Source organism: Natrix helvetica (assembly GCF_964273705.1).
Source record: "Natrix helvetica genome assembly, chromosome: 5".
Classification (NCBI taxonomy): domain Eukaryota; kingdom Metazoa; phylum Chordata; class Lepidosauria; order Squamata; family Natricidae; genus Natrix; species Natrix helvetica.
The window spans coordinates 4,883,186-4,905,782 of NC_138551.1; the positions used below are offsets into that span (position 1 = coordinate 4,883,186).

At 46.2% G+C, this 22,597-nt stretch overlaps 1 protein-coding gene across 1 annotated transcript in view; it reads right to left on the minus strand.

Moving 5' to 3' along the window:
- Window positions 1-22,597, minus strand: part of LOC309393623 (solute carrier family 12 member 9-like) — a 134,948-nt gene that overhangs the window by 65,580 nt on the left and 46,771 nt on the right. Inside the window, exon 8 of the mRNA XM_081956038.1 lies at window positions 12,829-12,911. Coding sequence (XP_081812164.1) covers window positions 12,829-12,911 — 83 coding nt within the window. The remainder of the gene's footprint in view (window positions 1-12,828; window positions 12,912-22,597) is intronic.

A 22,597-nucleotide genomic window follows, 5' to 3' on the forward strand; every position in this document is an offset into this window, starting at 1 on the left:
CATGGTAAGTTTAAGATGTGTGGACTTCAACTTCAAACTTATGAGGAACAGTTGCAGGAACTGGGAATGTCTAGTTGAATGAAAAGAAGGACTAGGGGAGACATGATAGTAGAGTTCCAATATCTCAGGGGTTGCCACAAAGAAGAGGGAGTCAAACTATTCTCCAAGGCACCTGAGGGCAGAACAAGAAGCAATGGGTGGAAACTAATCAAGGAGAGAAGCAACTTAGAACTGAGGAGGAATTTCCTGACAGTGAGAAGAATGAATCAGTGGAACAGAAATTGCCTCCAGAAGTTGTGAATGCCCCAACACTGGAAGTCTTTAAGATGATGTTGGATAGCCATTTGTCTGAAACGGTATAGGGTTTCCTGCCTAGGCAGGGGGTTAGACTAGAAGACCTCTGAGGTCCCTTCCAACTCTGGTATTGTATGGTATAAGTCTCAGAATGCTGTTTCTTCTGAGGTGTTTTTTTTTTTTTAGCAGCCTTGGTTAACTCATGCTCGGGAACTCCTGGTGGTCTCCCATCCGCAGTCCAACCAGTCCCGAAGCTGCTAATGTTAGAGTGGCATTTCTCAACTTGACAGGCTTAGGATGTGTGGACTTCAATTCCCAGAATTCCCTCGCACAGCATGCTGGCTGAAGAAGTCTTAAATCTGCCAAAGTTGAGAAACAGTACTATACAGGTAGTCCTTGACTTATGACCACAATGCACTTAACCTATGTCGCTAAGTGAAGAATTTGTTACGTGAGTTTTGCCTTATTTTATGACTTTCCTTGACATATTTCTTAAGTGAATCATTGCACTTGTTAAATTAGTAACATGGTTGTTAAGTGAACTTGCTTGTCAGACGTCCCCAAAAAGGAATCACGTGACCCCAGGACACTGCAACCGTCATAAATGTGAACCGGTTGCCATGCATACAAATGTAAATCAGGTGACCACAGGGATGCTGCAACGGTCGTAAGTGTGAAAAATGGTCGCAAGTCCCTCTTTTCAGGGCCATTGGAGCTTCAAACGGTCACTAAACAACCTGCTATGAGTCTAGAAACACCTGTACAGGGGCTTTGTTAGAGGGTAACCTACAAGGGGACACGGTGGCTCAGACACTAAGCTTGTCGATCAGAAATGTTGGCAGTTCGGCAGTTCGAATCCCTAGCGCTGCGTAACGGAGTGAGCTCCCGTTGCTTGTCCCAGCTTCTGCCAACCTAGCAGTTCGAAAGCAGGCAAAAAATGCAAGTAGAAAAATAGGAACCCCCTTTGGTGCGAAGGGATCGGCGTTCTGTGCGCCTTCGGCCTTGAGTCATGCCGGCCACATGACCACGGAGACGTCTTCGGCCAGCGCTGGCTCTTCGGCTTTGAAACGGAGATGAGCAACGCCCCCTAGAGTCGGGAACGACTAGAACGTATGTGCGAGGGGAACCTTTACCTTTACCTACATCCTGTCCCTAAGTTAAATTCCTCCTATTTGCACTGGCATCTGGGTACCTTACAGTTAGCTGCCCCTCCCCGCCCCATAGTTTGCCCACTCAAAACAAGCCGTCTCTTTTCAAACCATGGTCCTATGTGCCGGTAATTGCCGAAGGGACAAGAGGCTGAGATAATTCAAGCTATTTAAGCAATTGGGGACCTCTAGCCGATAGCGAGTTAATAGCGTGCGCCAAGCCGAGATAGTGCCTGGTTACCGTAATGGAGCCGTTGAGGCCGCTCCGGGCTCCCCTGATGCTCGCCTTTGATTTATAATTCATTTAGCGGCTCGTCAAAGCAAAGGAGCCACTTCTGAAAGGCACCGGGTGACAGTGCCGAGTGGGCAGGCGAAGCTGAAGGTGATCTCTGCCACAGATGGGGACCCAAGGAGCGCCGAGGAGAAAGAACACCCAATAAGCCAACATCGGCGGCATTGTTCCAGGTGGTTGGTAAACCTAGTCTGACGGGGGCGGGGGATGTTAATGGATCCCATCTGGGGTGCGGGTCATGGTGGGCAGCCTGCTTAGCTCCCATTGATCATTTCCTTTGGGGAAGGCAGAGGAGAGATGAGCCTTCGATCCACGCTTCTCCTTTCATGTTGATTGTTTTCCCGAGGAGAAAAGGGTTAGCTTAGCACTGGGCGTAACGCACGTTTCTTCTTTTTGAGTATAAGCACTCCTCGGCTTGCAACAGTGAGTTCAGGGACCGTTCAACACACTGAAAGAAGTCATTTTTCACACTGACGACCGTTTTCAGCATCCCCACGGTCACTGGGATCAAAATTCGGGTCTGACTCGTATTTATGACCGTTGCAGTATTCTGGGGTCACATCATCCCCTTTGGAGACCTTCTGACAAGCAAACTCAGTGGGGAAGACAGATTCACTCCTCAACCACGTTACTCACTTAACAACGGCAGCGATTTGTTTAACAGCGGTGGCAAGAAAAGTCGTAAAATGGGGCAACACTGACCTAAGAAACGTCTCACTAAGCAACAGAAATTGGGGGGCCTCAATCGCGGTCGTAACTCAAAGACTTCCTATACCTCTTTGTGCATCTTCCCAGACTCGTAACGCAAGTGTGACCTCTCCCTGCCTGCTTCTGTTGACAAGTGGCAGCTCTCACATCACACACAACAGCAGTGGGAAGAGGGGGTGTCGCTTCCGCCAAGCAGCCCTCCCCCCTTTAATGGTTTCCCCTCCCCCCTTATTTTGAACTGCTCCGCAATGTTCTCGGCTGGCTAATGGGGCAATTTTTTTTATTCTTTGCATTACGCCGATTTATCCAATTTGCAAAGATAACAGCACCCGCAGATTAGATGGTGGGAGTTCTCCTTCGTTTTGGGAACGGAGTCAGCTCATCTTGCTCTCTAACAAAATGAAATTCAAGGGTGAAAAGAGTCAGATTCTACATTTAGGCAAGAAAAACATAATGCACAGGTACAGTATAGGTGGTACCTTCCTCAATAGTAGTAACTGTGAAAGGGATCTTGGAGTCCTAGTGGACAACCATTTAATTAGGAGCCAGCCGTGGGCAGCAGCTGCCAAAAAAGCCAACACAGTTCTAGGCTGCATCAACAGAGGGATAGAATCAAGATCACTTGAAGTGTTAATACCACTTTATAAGGCCTTGGAAAGGCCACACTTGGAATACTGCATTCAGTTTTGGTCACCACGATGTAGAAAAGATGTGGAGACTCTAGAAAGAGTGCAGAGAAGAGCAACAAAGAGGATTAGGGGACTGGAGACTAAAACATATGAAGAACGGTTGCAGGAACTGGGTATGTCTACTTTAATAGAAAGAAGGACTAGGGGAGACACGATAGCAGTCTTCCAATATCTCAGGGGTTGCCACAAAGAAGAGGGAGTCAAATTATTCTCCAAGGCACCTGAGGGCGGAACAAGAAGCAATGGGTGGAAACTAATCAAGGAGAGAAGCAACATAGGAGAAATTTCCTGTCAGTGAGAACAATTAATCAGGGGAACCGAAGTTGCCTCCAGAAGTTGTGAATGTCCCAACACTGGAAGTCTTTAAGAAGATGTTGGATAGCTATTTGTCTGAAATGGTATAGGGTTTCCTGCCTAGGCAGGGGGTTGGACTAGAAGACCTCCAAGGTCCCTTCCAACTCTGCCATTGTATTGTATTGCTCAGATAAATTGGCACGTGGCATCAGAGCAACTGCCCAGATGCTTCTGCCACTACCTGAGGCTCAGACCTGGATGGTTTTAATTTGATTTTTTGAGTGTTTTTTTTAAAAGAAGAGATTGGACAACTGTTTGTCCAGAAGGTAGTTATTCATGTATGACCACAATTGAGCCCCAAACCTCTGTTGTTAGGTGAGACATTGGTTAAGGGAGCTTGGTCTGAGCTGGGCTTCACCAAATCACGAAGCAGACTTCTTTTCCCTGAAAAAACCCAAACTCTTTTTATTTGGCTAATGTGAATTCCTCGCATTCACATCCAGCAAAAGTCCCGGCAAACAGCCTTTAAAAGTGTGAATTGCAACCACAGATCTTATCAGTCCTTGGATAGTTGCCAGATCGATAGCTTCCAAGCGCAAAGCTGTACAGCAAGGGTGTCCAAACTTGGGAACTTTTAAGACTTGTGGACTTCAACTCCCAGAATTCCCCAGCCTGGGGAATTCTGGGAGTTGAAGTCCACAAGTCTTAAAAGTTCCCAAGTTTGGACACCCCTGTTATACAAGGAAATACCTGTGTGCCACAGCTTCGCCTTCCCGGGCCTATACTGTACCTGTACATTTTGTTTTTCTTGCCTAATTGTAGAACCTTACTTTTTTCACCATAGAATTTTCATTGTCTTCCTTACTTAATACCTTTCTTTGAGGGAAGCATTTTTCAGCTGTTTTGTAAAGTAGAATCTTGTCAAAAAGGTATCTGTAAGGATGGGAATTTAATGCAAGGCCACAATGAAAAGGAATTCAATGGCATTTTTTCCCCCTACAACGTTCTCCAAGCCGTGAGATTAAGTCTCTTTTCATAAGGCTTCAGGTAACATTATCAAAAAGGAATCTAAAAGACAAGGTTTAAATTTAATCCACTCCGCATGCTGGCTGGGGAATTCTGGGAGTTGGTCCATGCATGATGGATGGGGAATTCTGGGAGTTGGTCCATGCATGATGGATGGGGAATTCTGGGAGTTGAAGTCTATGCATAATGGATGGGGAATTCTGGGAGTTGAAGTCCTCATATATTGACCAGGGAATTCTGGGATTTGATGTTCCCTCATGATGGCTGGGGAATTCTGAGAGTTGAAGTTGTCATAAGTCAGGAATTCTGGGAGCTGAAGAGCTGAAGTCCACGCATGCTGGCTGGGGAATTCTGGGAGTTTAAATTTGTGCATGTTGGCTGGGGAATTCTGGGAATTGAAGTCCATGCATGCTGGCTGGGGAATTCTGGGAGTTTAAATCTGTGCATGCTGGCTGGGGAATTCTGGGAGTTTAAATCTGTGCATGCTGGCTGGGGAATTCTGGGAGTTTAAATCTGTGCATGTTGGCTGGGGAATTCTGGGAGTTGAAGTCCTCATATATTGACCAGGGAATTCTGGGATTTGATGTTCCCTCATGATGGCTGGGGAATTCTGGGAGTACTTAGAAGTTCATGTACTCTGGCTGGGGAATTCTGGGAGTACTTAGAACTCCATGCATGCTGGCTGGGGAATTCTGGGAGTTGACTCTTAAACTCTTGAAAGGGCCAACACTGATTTACAAAGACCCTTCTATGAGAGCAGAGCGATGCTTAGCAGATGCTTAGCACTTCTTATATAGGCCAAAGCAGAGTCCTACCCCATAGCCAACAATACCCCCCCTCCACACACACCCACACACAGATCAAAAAACTTTTCCAACTTTTTCTAACGCGACTTCTCTCCTCTTGGCATACGTTTTGATCAAAGGCAGATCTTCCCTGTTGCCTTTCTAATGCATTTTTATCCCCGCATTTCCAAATGAAGTGGCTCTCTCAAAAAATTGGTCTCTGGAGGAAGCGAGACGCTATAAACCTATGCTGGGTAGATCAAAATGTTATTTGGAAGATAAGGCCATGAATACAGTATCCCGGGAAAGTATTTTCGGACTTTTTAAACATTTCTGGATGGAATTTTAATCATATTCTCATAAGCCCTTCGCGACAATTTTTCAATGTAGCCAGCAGAAACCCCAGCCTCGCTTATATTTACTACCGATAGAGCCGCTCTCTCAAGAACATCATCAGGGGGCAAAAAAGTCAAAATGGCGGCCAAAGCTGCAGGATAACGTCTCAATATCTATGGAAGTGGACTAGCCATGGGTGGGATTCAGCCAGTTCGACCGGACCGGATGCTAATTTTACATCTGGTTCACCAAACCAGTAGTTGGAAGGACTGGCTGGCCCCTCCAACCCCTCCCAGGAGTGCAGGGTCTGCACGGAAAATGGGCCTACCAGAAGTTCTGGAAGTTCGGAAACAGGCTTGTTTCCCTCTCCGGAGGGCCTCCCGAGCCCAGGGGAGGCTGTTTTCCTCCTCCCGGAGGCTCGAGAAAAGCCTCCGGAGCCTTGGGAGGGTGAAAAACGAGCCTTCCGGAAGTTCCAGAATTCCGGAAATGGGCCTGTTTCCAGTCTCCGGAGGGCCTCCTGTGCCCAGGGGAGGCTGTTTTCTTCCTCCCGGAGGCTTGAGAAAAGCCTCTGGAGCCTTGGGAGGAGGAAAAACGGGCCTTCCGGGAGTTCCAGAATTCCGGAAATGGGCCTGTTTCCAGTCTCCGGAGGCCTCCCGAGTCCAGGAGAAGCCGTTTTCGTCCTCCCGGAGGCTCAAGGAAAGCCTACAGAACCTGGGGAAGATGAAAACAACCCCTCCCCCCCAGCGTGGTTCAAGAGGCTGAGTAGGCCATGCCCACCATGGCCACACTCACCCAGCAACTGGGCAGAAAACCAATTGCTAACATTTTTGAATCCCACCCCTGGGACTAGCTCCCCTCTCGAATCCTCAAAACTGCTGATGGTTAACTCAAACCATCTCTTGGGTCAATTTTCCACCAGTCACTGCTTGACTTAACAACAGGTTAATGACCATTCGAAGCAGTGGTGGATTCCGGATCCCAGTGGCGTCCACATGGAAGCGTGCAGCGCGCACATGCGTCTTACCACTTCCACAAACCTCTGCAACGTTCCAGCTGCTCAGTGGAGCATCGCGCAGGAGCTGTATGCGCCATGCAGGTGCGCGGAAATGCGGAAGCCTTAAAAAACAGGTAAGGAGTTCGGGCGGGTGGGTGGGCACCGTAGCACCGTACCGGTATCCGGTGCTCCGGGCAGGCTCCGGTACGCCCATACTGGGGCGTACCGCCTGTAACCCGCCACTGATTCGAAGTTACAAAGGCATTGAAAAAAGAGACTTTTGATTGTTTTTCACACCTACGACTGTTGCAGCATTCTCTTCGTCACAAGATCAAAATTCAGACGCTGGGCAATGGACTCATATTGCGGTATCCCAGAGTGGCGTGATCTCATTTTGCGACCATGTCACTAACTGAACAACTGCAGCGATTCTCTTAAGAACGGCGGCAAGAAAGGTAGCGAAATGGGACAAAGTTCACTTCTCAAATGTCTCACCCAGCGAAAGACAATGTGGGTCTCCATTGTGGTCGTAAGCCAAGGACTACTGCTAAAGAACTTTCTCCCCAATAGGAATAAGATTCTGAATATGAGATGAGGTCGCAAATTCCAGGTTTTTTTTGGGACAGGAAAAAAAAAAACCTTCTCTTATCCCTCCAACATGATGAATTAAAGACAAGGCTCCTGTTTTTAAAGTAAGCTATTTTAAAGTAATCTTTCCTCTCTTTTTGCAATACAGGTACTCCTCAACTTATGACCACATCTGAGCCCAACATTTTCACTGCTAAATAAGAGTTGTTAAGTGAGTTTTGCTCCATTTTAACAATCTTTCTTGCCACAGTTGTTAAGTGAATCACTGCAGTTGTTAAATTGGTAACAAGGTTGTTCAGTGAACTCAACTTTCCCCACTCTGGGGGACACCACAGCCGTCATAAATATGAACCAGTTGCCAGGTGTGTAAATTTTGATCATGCGACCGTGGGGAATGCTGCAACAGTCACAAGGGTGAAAAAGAGTTATAAACAACTTTTTTCACGCCATTGTAACTTTGAATAGTGACGAAACGAATGATTGTAAATTGATGACTACTTGAACAATGAATCCAAGACAACTAACCCCTTCTGATGGGATTATTATACGGGGAACTCTTTTTTTCTGTTTTAATAGTAGGGGTTATAGAATATAGAACAGGGGTATCCAAACTTGGCAACTTTAAGACTTGAGGACTTCAACTCCCAGAATTCTGGGAGTTGAAGTCCACAAGTCTTAAAGTTGCCAAGTTTGGACACCCCTGATATAGAATGACAGAGTTGGAAGGGACCTTGGAGGTCTTCTAGTCCAACCCCCTGCTTAGGCAGGAAACCCTTCACCACGTCAGACAAATGGCTATCCAACATCTTCTTAAAAACTTCCAGTGTTGGAGAATTCACAACTTCTGGAGGCAAGTTGTTCCCCTAATTAAATGTTCTAACTGTCAGGAAATTTCTCCTTCATTCTAGGTTGCTTCTCTCCTTAATTAGTTTCCATCCCTTATTCCTTGTCTGGCCTTCAGATACTTTGGAAAATAGCTTGATCCCCCTTCTCTCTGGGGCAGCCCCTCAAATATTGGAAGATGCTATCCTGTCTCCCCTGGTCCTTCTCTTCACTAGACTAGCCAGGCCAGGTTCCTGCAACCGTTCATCGTAGGTTTTAGCCTCCAGTCCCCTCATCATCTTGGTTCCTCTTCTTTGCACTCTTTCTAGGAGTGTCAAACTCAAGGCCCAGGAGTTGGATAGACAGACATAAGACATAGACATGTTCATATACATATAAAGTGTTATGTCAAAGCACCTGGTATGCCCAAATATGGGAGGGAGCATACTGCTTCCCTTTTACCTTTCAGCTTCACCCTAGGAGCCTTCCAGGCAGAAAAATATTTTTGTGTTGCATTTGTGCTGATAAATAAATGAAGGGAGACTAGTAATAGCCAAAAGCTTTGGCTATGCGTTTGTCAAAAACAGATCATGCTAGACTAATCTTATTGCATTCTTTGACAAAGTGACAACATTAGTGGACAAGAGGAATGCCATCGATATAGTTTACTTGGACTTCAGTAAGGCATTTGATAAGGTAGACCATAACGTACTACTAGATAAAGTAGAAGAATGTGGGTTGGACAGCATCACCATCAGATGGATTCGTAACTGGCTGACCAACCGCACTCAACGGGTAGTCCTCAATGGAACTGCATCTACATGGAGGGAAGTATGCAGTGGAGTACCCCAAGGCTCTGTTCTGGGCCCAGTACTCTTCAACATCTTCATCAATGATAAATGGGGAACTCATCAAATTTGCAGATGACACCAAGCTGGCAGGAATAGCCAACACTCCAGAAGATAGGCTTAAGATACAGAAGGATCTTGACAAACTTGAACATTGGGCACTACCTAATAAAATGAAATTCAATGGTGAAAAGAGTAAGGTTCTACTTTTAGGCAACAAAAATGGAATGCACAGGTACAGTATAGGTGATACCTTGCTCAATAGTAGTAACTGTGAGAGGGATCTTGGAGTCCTAGTGGACAACCATTTAAATAGGAGCCAGCCGTGGGCAGCAGCTGCCAAAAAAGCCAACACAGTTCTAGGCTGCATCAACAGAGGGACAGAATAAAGATCGTGTGAAGGCCTTGTTAAGGCCACACTTGGAATACGGCATTCAGTTCTGGTCACCACGATGTAAAAAAGATGTGAAGACTCTAGAAAGAGTGCAGAGAAGAGCAACCAAGAGGATTAGGGGACTGGAGGCTCAAACATACAAAGAACTGTTGCAGGAATTGGGTATGTCTAGTTTAACAAAAAGGACTAGGGGAGACATGATAGCAGTCTTCCAATATCTCAGGGGTTGCCACAAAGAAGAGGGAGTCAAATTATTCTCCAAGGCCCCTGAGGGTAGAACAAGAAGCAATGGGTGGAAACTAATCAAGGAGAGAAGCAACTTAGAACTGAGGAGAAATTTCCTGACAGATAGAACAATTAATCTGTGGAACAGAAGTTGCCTCCAGAAGTTGTGAATGCCCCAACACTGGAAGTCTTTAATAAGATGTTGGATAGCCATTTGTCTGGAACAGTATAGGGTTTCCTGCCTAGGCAGGGGGTTGGACTAGAATACCTCCAAGGTCCCTTCCAACTCTGCTATTGTATTGTATTGTATTGTATTGTATTGTATTGTATTGTATTGTATTGTATTGTATATATCTATTTCAAGCTATTTAGCTTTCTTCAGCTAGCCATACCCTTACTGGGATTCGAACCTGGGCTGTTTTTACATATTAGGTAGATGCATTAGCCTCTAAGCCGCATACGGAGTGCTTTGACATAACACTTAATCATTTTCTTGGCTCAAGTGATAAGGGAGGAGAGCTTGTGGTTTAGAGGCTAATACAACTACCTAATATGTAAAAACAGCCCAGGTTCAAATCCCAGTAAGGGTATGGCTAGCTGATGAGAGCTAAATAGCTTGAAATAGATCTATACTAGTCTCCCTTCATCTATTTATCAGCAAAAATGCAATAGATATACATACATATATATAAACACAAGGCAGGATAAAACAACCTGGAATTGGGCATGTCAAGTTTAATGCAAAGAAGGACTAGGGGTGATATATATGTATCACCCCTAGTCCTTCTTTGCATTAAATATATGCGTATATATATAAAAATCTCAAGACAACAAGCACACCTCACGCAGTTTTCTCTGCGTCTGTCCTGGATTCCATACTATTTAACGTCACTGATGTCCCCACTGGGTTTCTAGGGAAGTGTCCTGATTTATTTGTTCAATCAATTTATACACCGTCTTGCGTCTCAAGAAAAGAAAAATAGACAGATGCATATTTCCAGCGTGTCTTGCCAGGGCAATTTTTTATCTCACTTTGTCTTCCGGGCGACAGTTCGAGAGGCATCCGAAGACTCAGCGATGACAACCAAAGTGGTAAGAAATTATCGCGTGTCCCGATTCAGATGACGATCAAATTGTTTAGCCTCCTCCGCTATTTCATCCCCTTGCACAAAGGGAAGGACTCGCATCTATCCCTGCTCCTTCACAAGTCATCCTCGACTTACGACGACAACGGGGAGGAGTATTTCCATTGTTCAGTGAGGAAGTTGTCAAGTGAAGAAGTTGTTAAGTGAATCGCGCCCGAAGCTTTACAAGCTTTTGGGGCATTGTTGTTAAGGCAATCATGGAGGTTGTTATAAGTCGAGGACCAGATTTTGGGGGGTTTTGTGGACCGATTAGGAACAGAGGTGAGCCTCAACATCTGGCGTGCCAGGCAGCTGTTCCAGGGATAGTGGTGAGGGCAGCAGAAGCAATGGAATTGGCTAAACTATTACCTTATTTTTCGGAGTATAAGACGCACCTATATCTCTCAAAAAAGAGGCTGAAAATCTGGGTGCGTCTTATACACCGAATACAGCATTTTCTGTCTCCCGAAACCCCTTCCCCTCCCCAAAATGGCTGTGCAGAGCCTTTAGGAGGCTTCCAGAGTGCTCCTGGGGGCTGGGGAGGGCAGAAATGAGCGAAAAACAGGCCGTTTTTTGCTCCATTTTGCCCCCCCCCCAGCCCCCAGGAGCACTCTATAAGCCTCCTAAAGGCTATTCATGCCCTTTGGGGGAGGGGGATATACCAGTTTTCATGAAAAACAGGCCATTTTTGGGAGGTCTGCAGAGTGCAAAACCTTTTTTAAAAAAATTGCCTCTTCAAAATCTTGGTGCGTCTTATGCTCCCAAAAAATATGCTAGTCAGTGGAACGGCCTGCCTCTGGAAGTTGTGGGTGCTTCAACGCCGGAGGGTTTTAAGAAGACATTGGACATCCATTTCTCTGAAATGGTAGAGGGTTTCCTGCTTTGAGCAGCAGGTTGAAGTTGAAAATTCTTCCCAAAGTTTCCAAAACTGCTTACCATTTAAATGACAGTGGGGCTAACTCTCCTCCTACCACCAGAGGGCAGCACCCAGAAAGTTGTCCTTGGCTCACAGCTGTTCATTTAGTGCAGGGCTGTCCAAACTTGGGAACTTTAAGACTTGTGGACTTCAACTCCCAGAATTCCCCAGCCATGCTGGCTGGGGAATTCTGGGAGTTGAAGTCCACAAGTCTTAAAGTTCCCAAGTTTGGACAGCCCTGATTTAGTGAGTATTCCAAGCTACGACACTGGAAAAAAGGGACAACTGTTTTTTCACACTCATGATTGTTGCAGCATCTCCATGGTCACGTGGTCAAAATTCACCCCCTTGGCAACTGGTTCATCTTTATGACGGCTGCAATGGCCTGAGGTCATGTGATCATCTTTGGCGACCCTCGGACAAACAAATCAGTGGGAAAGCTAGATTCGCTTCTCAAACGTGTTACTCGCTTGACAACTGCGGTGGTTTATTTAACAGCTGTGGTGAGGAAGGTCGTAAAATGGGGGCAAAACTCGCTTAACAACCATCTCGCTTAGCAACAGAAATGTTGGGCTCAATTGTGGACGTAAGATGAGAACCACCTGTATCCCCTAAATCCTAAACGCATCCAGTCATTCCTTTAAATGGTTAAGCTCCAAGAAAGCAAAATCATGGTTTGTGCTAATGGATAGGATGAGATGTTACTGTTGGGGCCGGCCAGCAGAGATGGCAGCAGATTCGGACAGTGGGGAGGTTGGGGAGGAAGATGGGCCAGTCCTGGAGTCTGGGGAAGGCTCGGATGAGGGCTCTGTGTCGGAGGCAGAGAGGGGGCCAGGGCCGTCTGGCAGTTATCAGCTGCCTTCAGAGTCAGACATCAGTGAGGCAGAAGAACAGCTGGAGCCTGTTCCCAGTGTGCGCATGCGCAGAGTGGCCAGACGAAGGGAAGCGCTAAAGAACAGGAGTCGATTTGGGAGTAAGGTTGCAGGGGGACAATGAATGGCCCCTCCCAGAGGAAATAAAAGAGGGGTGAAAGGGGAGTGGAGTTTGCAGGGGACAATTAATTCGCTTAATTGGTTCCTGACTCTCCGAGACTCCTTGCCAGGTTTTGCAGATCTTGGCCTGGCAGCTCTCCAAGCCAGAGAAGGTCTGTGACCGTAAATCCTCCCTTGAAAGACTTTGCTAGATGTGAGTGAGCAGAAATCACAGTCAATTAATAAAAGGGGTTTTTGTCGGGACAAGGAGTTTGCTTCATGCTCTCGGGATGCCTCGGTCAGAACAGTTCCCTGGCTATGCATGTCGTGTGAACACATAGAAGGACAGGAGAGGGAGGAAGCACTGAATTCACCTGTACAAGGATCCAGGAGAAGATGACAGCTACCCAGGGGTTTCCACCAGCCGATGTCCGCTTCGCTGGGCCCAAAACTTTGCCTTTATCACAAGGCCAGGCAGGGCAGAGAGAGAGAGAGAAAAAGAAATATTCCATTAGGATCGATGGTTGTATAAACATTTCTGTTTGGCATAATTAATTGGGGAAGATTTTTCTACAGAGCTCCAGAAGATCCCGGCAGAAAGCCTTTTTAATCAAATCTAGTCCTTTAGATCAGAGTTTCTCAACCGCTGCAACTTTAAGATCTGTGGACCTCAACTCCCAGAATTCCTCTGAAGATATGTGGACTTCGACTGGCTGGGGAATTCTGGGAGTTGAAGTCCACAGATCTTAAAATTGCCAAGGTTGAGAAACACTAAAGGTTTAAGAAAAACGAAATGCACAGGTACAGTATAGGTGGTACCTGGCTCAATAGTAGTAACTGTGAAAGGGATCTTGGAGTCCTAGTGGAGAACCGTTTAAATAGGAGCCAGCCGTGTGCAGCAGCTGCCAAAAAAGCCAACACAGTTCTAGGCTGCATCAACAGAGGGATAGAATCAGGATCACGTGAAGTGTTAATACCACTTTATAAGGCCTTGGTAAGGCCACACTTGGAATATTTGCATTCAGTTCTGGTCGCCACGATGTAGAAAAGATGTGGAGACTCTAGAAAGAGTGCAGAGAAGAGCAACAAAGAGGATTAGGGGACTGGAGGCTAAAACATATGAGAAATAGTTCTAGGAACTGGGTAGGTCTAGTTCAGTGGTCGGCAAGCTGCGGCTCGCGAGCCACATGCGGCTCTTTACACACTTTAATGTGGCTCTTCTGTGTGCCGGGCTCCCGCTCCCCTCCCTCCTCTCGGGCACTTCAAAACAAGCGCCCCTTTCCCTTTTTTCTTTTCGACCCACAATGATTAGGGAGGATCCTGAAGCGAGGAGGGAGAAAAAGAAACGGAGGCTAAGGAGCTTCCCCCCCCGCCTCCTCCCAGCAAAAATCTTATCAGGGAGCCGGCGGGCAGTAGCAAATTAACTGATCACGCGGCGTGATCGGCTAATTTGCTACTGCCCGCCCGGCTCCCCGGTTAGATTTTTGCTGGGAGGAGGCGGGGGGGGAAGCTCCTTAGCCTCCGTTTCTTTTTCTCCCTCCTCGCTTCAGGATCCTCCCTAATCATTGTGGGTCGAAAAGAAAAAAGGGAAAGGGGCGCTTGAAAAGAAAAAAGGGAAAGGAGGCAGAAAAAGAAACTGAGGCTAAGGAGCTTCCCCCCCACCTTCTCCCAGCAAAAATCTAACCGGGGAGCCGGGCGGGCAGTAGCAAATTAGCCGATCACGCCGCGTGATCAGTTAATTTGCTACTGCCCGCCGGCTCCCTGATAAGATTTTTGCGGGGGGGGGGGGGAGAAGCTCCTTGGCCTCCGTCTCTTTTTCTCCCTCCTCGCTTCTTGGGGCTCCACCAATGGGGGAGCAAGGCCCGCCCAGCGCCAGGCTTTGGGCTAACACAGAGGTCTGCAAAGTTGGCTGTTTTAAGACTGGTGGACTTCAATTCTCAGAATTCTGGGAGTTGAAGTCCACCAGTCTTAAGAGCCAATTTTGCAGATCCCTGGGCTAATATGATTGATGCCCTTGGTGGACTTCAATTCTCAGAATTCTGGGAGTTGAAGTCCACAAGTCTTCAAGCTGTCAGGTTTGAAGACCCTGGGTTTTTTTTTCTAAAGGGTTAGGGGTGCAAGGGTCTTGCAACTTGACAGCTTTAAGACTTGCGTGCTCCAAATGCCAGAGTTTATTGAAACTAAAAACAGTGTACCATCCTATGTATTTTCGGTTTTAAAAATGTGGCTCTCAAAATAAATTTCAATCGTGGTTTTGGCGAGATTTGGCTCAGTTGAAAAAAAAGGTTGCCCACCACTGGTCTAGTTTAATGAAAAGAAGGACCAGGGGAGACAGGATAGCAGTGTTTCAATATCTCAGGGGTTGCCACAAAGAAGAGGGAGTCAAGCTATTCTCCAAAGCACCTGAAGGCAGGACAAAAAGCAACGGGTGGAAACTAATCAAGGAGAGAAGCAACTTAGAACTAAGAAGACATTTCCTGACGGTCAGAACAATGAATCAGTGGAAGAACTTGCCTCCAGAAGTAATGAATGCCCCAATACTGGAAGTCTTTAAGAAGAGGTTGGATAGCCATTTGGCTGAAGTGGTATAGGGTTTCCTGCCTAGGCAGGGGGTTGGACTAGAAGACCTCCAAGGTCCCTTCCAACTCTGTTATTCTATTCTAAAGTTTCCATCTCACAAGCGGTGTTAAAAAGGTGAAAAATTTAACTAGTTCTCCCCAGTTTAGGTATTACCAGCCCTAATTTTAAAAAGTATGATTGCATGGGGTTTTTTCCCCTAAAAAATGAGAGGTCAGGCACTCTCTAAGAACAGAATATCTCTTTCTGCCAAAGAAAGGAAAAGAACAAGATGCACATTTTCCAAGAACCTGATGGATTCATAATTATCTAACATAATAACTAAAAACAAAGTGGGAGCCTTTATTCTCGGTCAATATGTCCAGAGTCTCAAAATCCTTAGCCGTGTTTACTACTTGGGGTAGGGAACTCCACAAGCCAGTTGCATGATGAGTAAAATTATCCTTCCTTTTGTATGCCCTCAATCAGGGCCCATTTAGCTTCATGAGATGAACTGCAGTTGTAATATAAGAAGGGAATTATTATTTTTTTGCCTTCTCTAACGTTCTCGGCACCATGTAGAACTTTATGGAGGTAGTCCTCGACTTACGACCACAATGGAGCCCAACATTTCTGTTGTTAAGGGGGACATTGGTTAAGCGAGTTTTGCCCTATTTTACAACTTTTCTTGCCACGGGTGTTTAAAGGAATCACTGCAGTCAGTAACCTGGTTGTTAAGTGAACTTTGCCCCATTTTACGATCCTTTTTCCGTAGTCGTTATGTGAATCACTGCAGCAGTTAAGTTAGTAGCATGGTTGTTGAGTGAATCTGGCTTCCCCACTGACTTGGCTTGTCAGAAGGTCGCAAAAGGGGATCACGTGATCCCGGGACACTGCGACCGTCATAAATATGAACCAGTTGCCAAGTGTCTGAATTTTGATCATGTGATCATAGGGATGCTACAAATGTGAAAAACGATCGCAAGTCATATTTTTCAGGCCCACTGTAACTTTGAACAGTCACTAAATGAACGGATGTAAGTCGAAGAGTACCTGTATACATCTATCATACTGTTATAGCGATAGCACTTAGACTTATACACTGCTTTACAGTGCTTTTACAGCCCTCTCTAAGCAGTTTACAGAATCAGCCTCTTTCCCCCAACAATCTGGGTCCTCATTTGACCCACTTCGGAAGGACGGGAGGCTGAGTCTTGAGCTGGTCAGGATCGAACTGCTGGTGGTAGGCAGAGTTAGCTTGCAATAGCAATAGCACTTAGCCTTATACACCACTTCATAGTGCTCTACATAGCACTTACACTTATATATTGCTTCGTAGTGTTTTACATAGCGATACTCCTTAGACTTATACACCGCTTTACAATGCTTTACAGCCCTCTCTAAGCGGTTTACAAAGTCAGCCTCTTTCCCCCAACAATCTGGGTCCTCATTTGACCCACCTCGGAAGGACGGGAGGCTGAGTCAACCTTGAGCCTGGTGGGATTCGAACTGCCAAATTGCAGGCAGCCGGCAGGCAGCAGAAGTGGCCTGCAGTACTGCACTCTAGCCACTGTGGCTCTTGTAATTTTAGCTGGAGAGAAGGGCTAAAACACTGCGAAAAAATCCACTATACAGATAGCCTGACGTAGAATAGTTCATTTAGTGACCGTCAGACGTTATAACAGGGGCTTACGACCGGTTTCCTCACTTATGATTGAAAAAAGCGGCTTACAACCAGCTTCCTCACTTATGACTGATACAGCATCCCCATGATCAGGTGATCAAAATTCAGAGGCTGGATAGCTGATTCATACTTATGACGGTTGCAGCGTCCCGGGGTCACGTTGTCCCCTTTTGCGACCTTCTGACCATGGGGAAGCCAGATTCACTCAACAGCCATCTTACTGACTTAACAACAGCAATGATTCACAAAACAACTACAGAAAAAGGATCGTAAAATGGGGCAAAGTTCACTTAACAACTGTCTCGCTTAACAGTGGAAATTTTGGGCTCTGACTCCAGCCGTAAGTCGAGGACTACGTGTATGCAGGCTTGAGGAGAGGGGGGTGCAGCCGCTACATTGTTCTGGGGCCCATGGAGCTCAAAGGGGACATTTAAAAAAAAAATTACAAACCCAAATTTTTAAAAGGAAAAACAATACTGGATATACACTTCACACTCTATAGTATAGAGTCTATACCAATGATGGCAAACCTAGGGCATGTGTGCCACAGGCGGCACGCAGAGCCATTTGGTAGGGCACACGAGGTATTGCCCTCTCGGCTCCAGCTGATTTTGGCCTCCTTTTAAGGCCGTTTTTCGCCCTCCGGAGGCATCCTTGAAGCCTCCGGAGCACGAAAAACAAGCCCTACGGGCAAACCGAAAATTCAGGAATTTTTGCCTTTGGAAGGCTTCCCTGAAGGCTTCGGAGGGCAAAAAATGGCTGTACAGAGAAACTGGAAGTCACTGTTCCTGAACTTCTGGGTTGCCCGTAGGGCCATTTTTCGCCCTCCGGAGGCTTCAGGGAAGCTCCTGAAGCTTCCGGAGGGGCTCTGGGGGAAGCCTGGGGAGGGCAAAAAAAGCACCGCGAAAGCGAGGGGGAGTGCTGATCGCGTGCGCATGTGAGCAGGGAGGGCACACACATGCACGCGAGGGGTTGCCCGCATAGCATTATGGATGTGGCCCGCCAGCGCATGACCCCCCTGCACTCCCCCCCCGCTTTTGCCCCGCGATCCAAAAAAGCTTAGCCATCACTGCTCTATACTTTGTGTGTAGAGCAAAACCGCCTTGCAGCCTTGTTTGACATAACCTCCATTAAGCTGAATCTCCGTGAACAGTTATTTATGTTGTTTGTTGAATTTTAATTTCATTACTTATTTATTTCAGTTTGCAAGTTCAGTTTCATTTCGTTTACCAATGTATTTTATATTTCATTTCAATGTATGAATGGCGATGAAAGGTTGCCTTAAAAAACGGGAGCTCAAAAACGCAAGTAAAAACAGAAACGCGATGAGATTAAGAAAAAGGGGGCGACCAAATCCTTTTTCAATTTGGCATTAAATGCAAAACAAAATTAATAATAAATAAATAATAAATGCAAAACAAAATTAAATGCAAAACAAGCGAAACTAACTCCAATGTCCTCTTTTGAATATATTTTGCAAGTATCTTTGAGTGCAATTAATACATGTACAATTATGACATTATTGATTTATGTGTCCATGTGTAGGTGAGGGGCCCCATATTAGTCTTGTTCCAACACTTAATCATCCTCTCGGCGGCCCTGCTTGCATGTGTATGTGCTTCATTCAGTTCTGCAATTCTAAAATTTGGTTCGGTGTTTCTAAACTTAGCATTTTAGGATTATAGGACTTCAACTTTAACTATGATGTCTGTTGAATTCTGGAAATTGAACTCCAGACATATTAAAGTTGCTAAGGTACAGAAACATTGTCATAAGTCAAGGACTACTTAGTACAATAATGGTTAACTTTTTTGGTGCTGAGAGCCAAAAGTGTGCATGTGCGCACACCAGAGGTTGGTTCCTAGCGGTTCGCACCGGTTCGGCCGAGTATGTAGTAATTCAGCTGGCCACGCCCCCAAACTGGTTCTATCTTGTTTTTTGGTTCTGCGCATATTGTTAAAAAACATACTGCGCATGTGTGTGCATTGCGCATCAAGCATGCATGAGCATTGCCCGAAGCACAAACCAGCAGTAGAATCCGGAACCCACCCCTGGCGCACATACCCATAATGCAATGCATGTGTGACACCCCCTGCGCTGCCATGCACACGCTACTCCCACATGTACGCCTCTCCCCGCGCATGCACAGCAGAGCCCCAAGAATCACCTGGCCAGGGTGGGTTCTGCATGCATCAGGGGTGGGTTTCAATCAGTACGGACCAGTACGGCCGTACCGGATGGTGAAATTTAGCGTGACTTCCCGTACCTGTTGGTTAGGAGGCCTCGTACCAGAACACTCCCTCCCCTCGTTCGCTCTTTCACTCGCCCTGCCCATCCGCACCATGCTGCCAAAAAGTTCTCAGAAGAACGAGAAGAAGAAAGAACTGGTGAGTAGATGGGGTTGAGGGGGGGAGGATGTTGGGGAAGAGGGAAGAGGCAGAGGGGCTGCTAGAAGAGTGTGTGCTGTGCACAGGCTGTGAGTTTTTAAAACTTTGAGTGAATCCAGGAAGAGGGAAGAGGCAGAGGGGCTGGAAGTGTGTGCGTAAGGTGGTCAGTAATGTTGAAGACCGGCAAGGACAGCCAAATTTCCTCTGTTAGAAGCTGTTTTATTGTTTTGTGCACTTATTTTATTCTTATTTAAGTAGAAAGTGCACAAAATAATACATTTCCTTTTTTTATAGCTTCTTTTTGTACGTCATTCTTTGGGGCAAAGAATTCAGTGGCATCGACTTGGCCACTCCCACCCAGTCACATGACTGCCAAGCCGCTCCCACTCGGTTACATAACTGCCAAGCCACTCCCACTCAGTCACATGACTGCCAAGCTACTCCCACCTGGTCACATGATCACCAAGCTACTCCCACCCACTCCCGGTCACATGACCGCCAAGCCACTCCCACAAAACAGGCCACACCTACAGAATAAGTTGTAAAAAAAATTGAAACCCACTACTGGCAAACATGCATGGCAGAGCTGAAATGGGGCGACGTGCCAACTGAAAGGGCTCTGAATGCCACCTGTGGACCTAGTATAACAATTCTTTCCTAATGAGCCCCAAGTGGGAAATTGCTTTTTCTTCTTCTTTTGATTTAGAGCGCCTACGCACCAGATCACTCTTTGCACCGAGCTATACTTTTTGGGTTACCGTTCACTTCAATACCTATCGGCTCATTTGTGCCATGTAGGTATTTTCGCCCCAATATTTGACACGTTACGCTCCTTGGCACATTTTGCTCGTTGCCATTTCAAAGCCTATTTCCTCAGACAAGAGAAAAATGTCCAGGGCTCTGTAACTTCTCACTTCAAGGCTTCTCCTTCTTAGGCCCCGCAAAACTTGGAAAACTTAGAAATAAAAGCCTGGTTTTCTTTTATTAAGAGTGTTTCTTTTCAGAGCAATCGAGCCCCAAGTTTATGTCGCTAAGTGAAATGTTTGGTACGTGAACGTTGCCGCCGTTTTATGAACTTCCTTGCCACGGTTGTTAAGTGAACCGCTGCAGGTTTAAGTTAGTAAAGGGGTTGTTAAGTGAAAAGTTCGCCAAAGGGCGATTCCGTGAGACAGGGACATCGCAACCGTCATAGATAGGAGACAGTTGCCATTTGAATTTGGATCACGTGGTCATGGGGAAGCTGCAACTGTCGCAAGTGTAAAAAAGGGTGCTAAGTCACTTTTTTCCAGTGCTGTTTTAACTTTGAACAGTCACTAAATGAACTGTCCTAAGACAAGGACTACCTGTACATTATTATTATTTGGCCAAGTACACAAGGAAATTGTCTCTGGCACAGAAGCATTCAGTGTACTTGCAAAATAATACAATATAGTAATAAAAATATTAATATTACACACACAGACAGTTCTGACCGAGGTTTCCCAAGAGCAGGAAGCAAACTCCTTGTCCTGACAAAACCCCCTTTTATTAATTGACTGTGGATTCTGCTCATTCACATCCAGCCAAGTCTTTCAAGGGAGGATTTACAGTCACAGACCTTCTCTGGCTTGGAGAGCTGCCAGGCCGAGATCTGCAGAACTTGGAGAGTCACGAACCAATGAAGCGAACTAATGGTCTCCTGCAAACTCCACTCCCCTTTCGCTCCTCTTTTATTTCCTCTGGGAGGGGCCACCCATTGTCGACCTGTGGCCTTAATCCCAAGTCGTCCCTTGTTCCTTAGTTGTTCCCTTCGTCTGGCAACTCTGCGCATGCACACACTGGGAATAGGCTCCAGCTGTTCTTCTGCCTCACTGATGTCTGACTCTGAAGGCAGCTGAGAACTGGCATACGGCTCTGGCCCCCTCTCTGCCTCCGACACAGAGCCCTCATCAGAGCCTTCCCCAGACTCCAGGACTGGCCCAGGTTCCTCCCCAACCTCCTCACTCTCCGAATCTGCTGCCAACTCTGCTGGCGGGCCACAACACACACACACACACACACACACACACCTTTGTGAGCTGCAAAATGAGGTGTTCCTCAAAGTAATGGCACAAGGGAAGAAATTGCCCCCGTGTCTAGTTATTTTGGCATACAATGCACTGTAGCCCCATCCTGAGGGAAAGAATTGAAATACAGGTATTCCTCGACTTACAACAGTTCACTTAGTGACCATTCGAAATTACAACAGCGTTTGAAAAAAGTGCCTTATGACCATTTTTCATACTTACGACCGGTGCAGCATCTCCATAGTCACGTGATTTGCATTCCGGATTCTTGACAACCAATTTACATTTATGACGGCTGCAGTGTCCGTGGGAGGGGTGTTTCATTTGATCCCCTTTTGCGCCCTTCTGATAAGGAAAGCTAATCCCCTCACAACTGTGTTACTAATTTAACAACTGCGGTGATTCACTTAACAAACATGGCAAGAAAAGTCGGAAAATGGGACAAAGCTAACTTCACAAACATCTCACTTAGCAACACATGTTGGGCTCAATTGTGTTCATAAGTTGAGAACTACCCGCAGTTTGTGTCAGAATGTGAAAAGTCTGCAGATATATTTTCAGCCTCTCTTCTGACCCGCCCCATACAGGTAGTCCTCGACCTAACGGCCACAAACAAAGGCAAGATTTCTGCTGCTAAGTGAAACATTTGTTAGGTGAGTTTTGCCAGTTTTTTCTTGCCACAGTTGTTAAATGAATCACTGCAGTTGTTAAGTCAACCACACGGTTGTTAAGCGAATCTGACTCCCCCAGTGACTTTGCTTGTCAGAAGGTCGCAAAAACGGATCCTGGGATGCTACAACCGTCATAAATACGAGTCATTTGCCAAGCACCTGAGTTTTGATCACATAACCATGGGGATGGCGAAAAGTGTGAAAACTGCTCCTAAATTCCTTTTTTCAGTGCCACTGTAACTACGAATGGTCACTAAATGAATTCTTGTATGTTGAGAAGTACCTGAATACATAGCTTTTCTACGGAAGGTATAATCCATAAAGGGTTGGACTAACTGAACGGTTTTTAATTTAATAAGAAACTGCACACACTTTAATTCAGTTTTTGTGTGGTCCTTGGTGCTCTCTGAGCACGGTGGTTTTCTTGCAGACGTTTTATTACCTAACTAGGTAACATAATCAGTGCCACTATGGCTTTTGCTTCCTCCCCTGACTATAAATCATGGCTGTCAGAAAATATTATCCAGGGCAATAGGATGAGAGAGGAAAACTCCTTTTAAGTAAAGGTAAAGGTTCCCCTTGCATATATGTGCTAGTCGTTCCCAACTCTAGGGGGCGGTGCTCATCTCCGTTTCAAAGCCGAAGAGCCGGCGCTCTCCGAAGACGTCTCCGTGGTCATGTGGCCGGCATGACTCAACACCAAAGGCGCACGGAACGCTGTGACCTTCCCACCAAAGGTGGTTCCTGTTTTTCTACTTGCATTTGTTACGTGCTTTCGAACTGCTAGGTTGGCAGAAGCT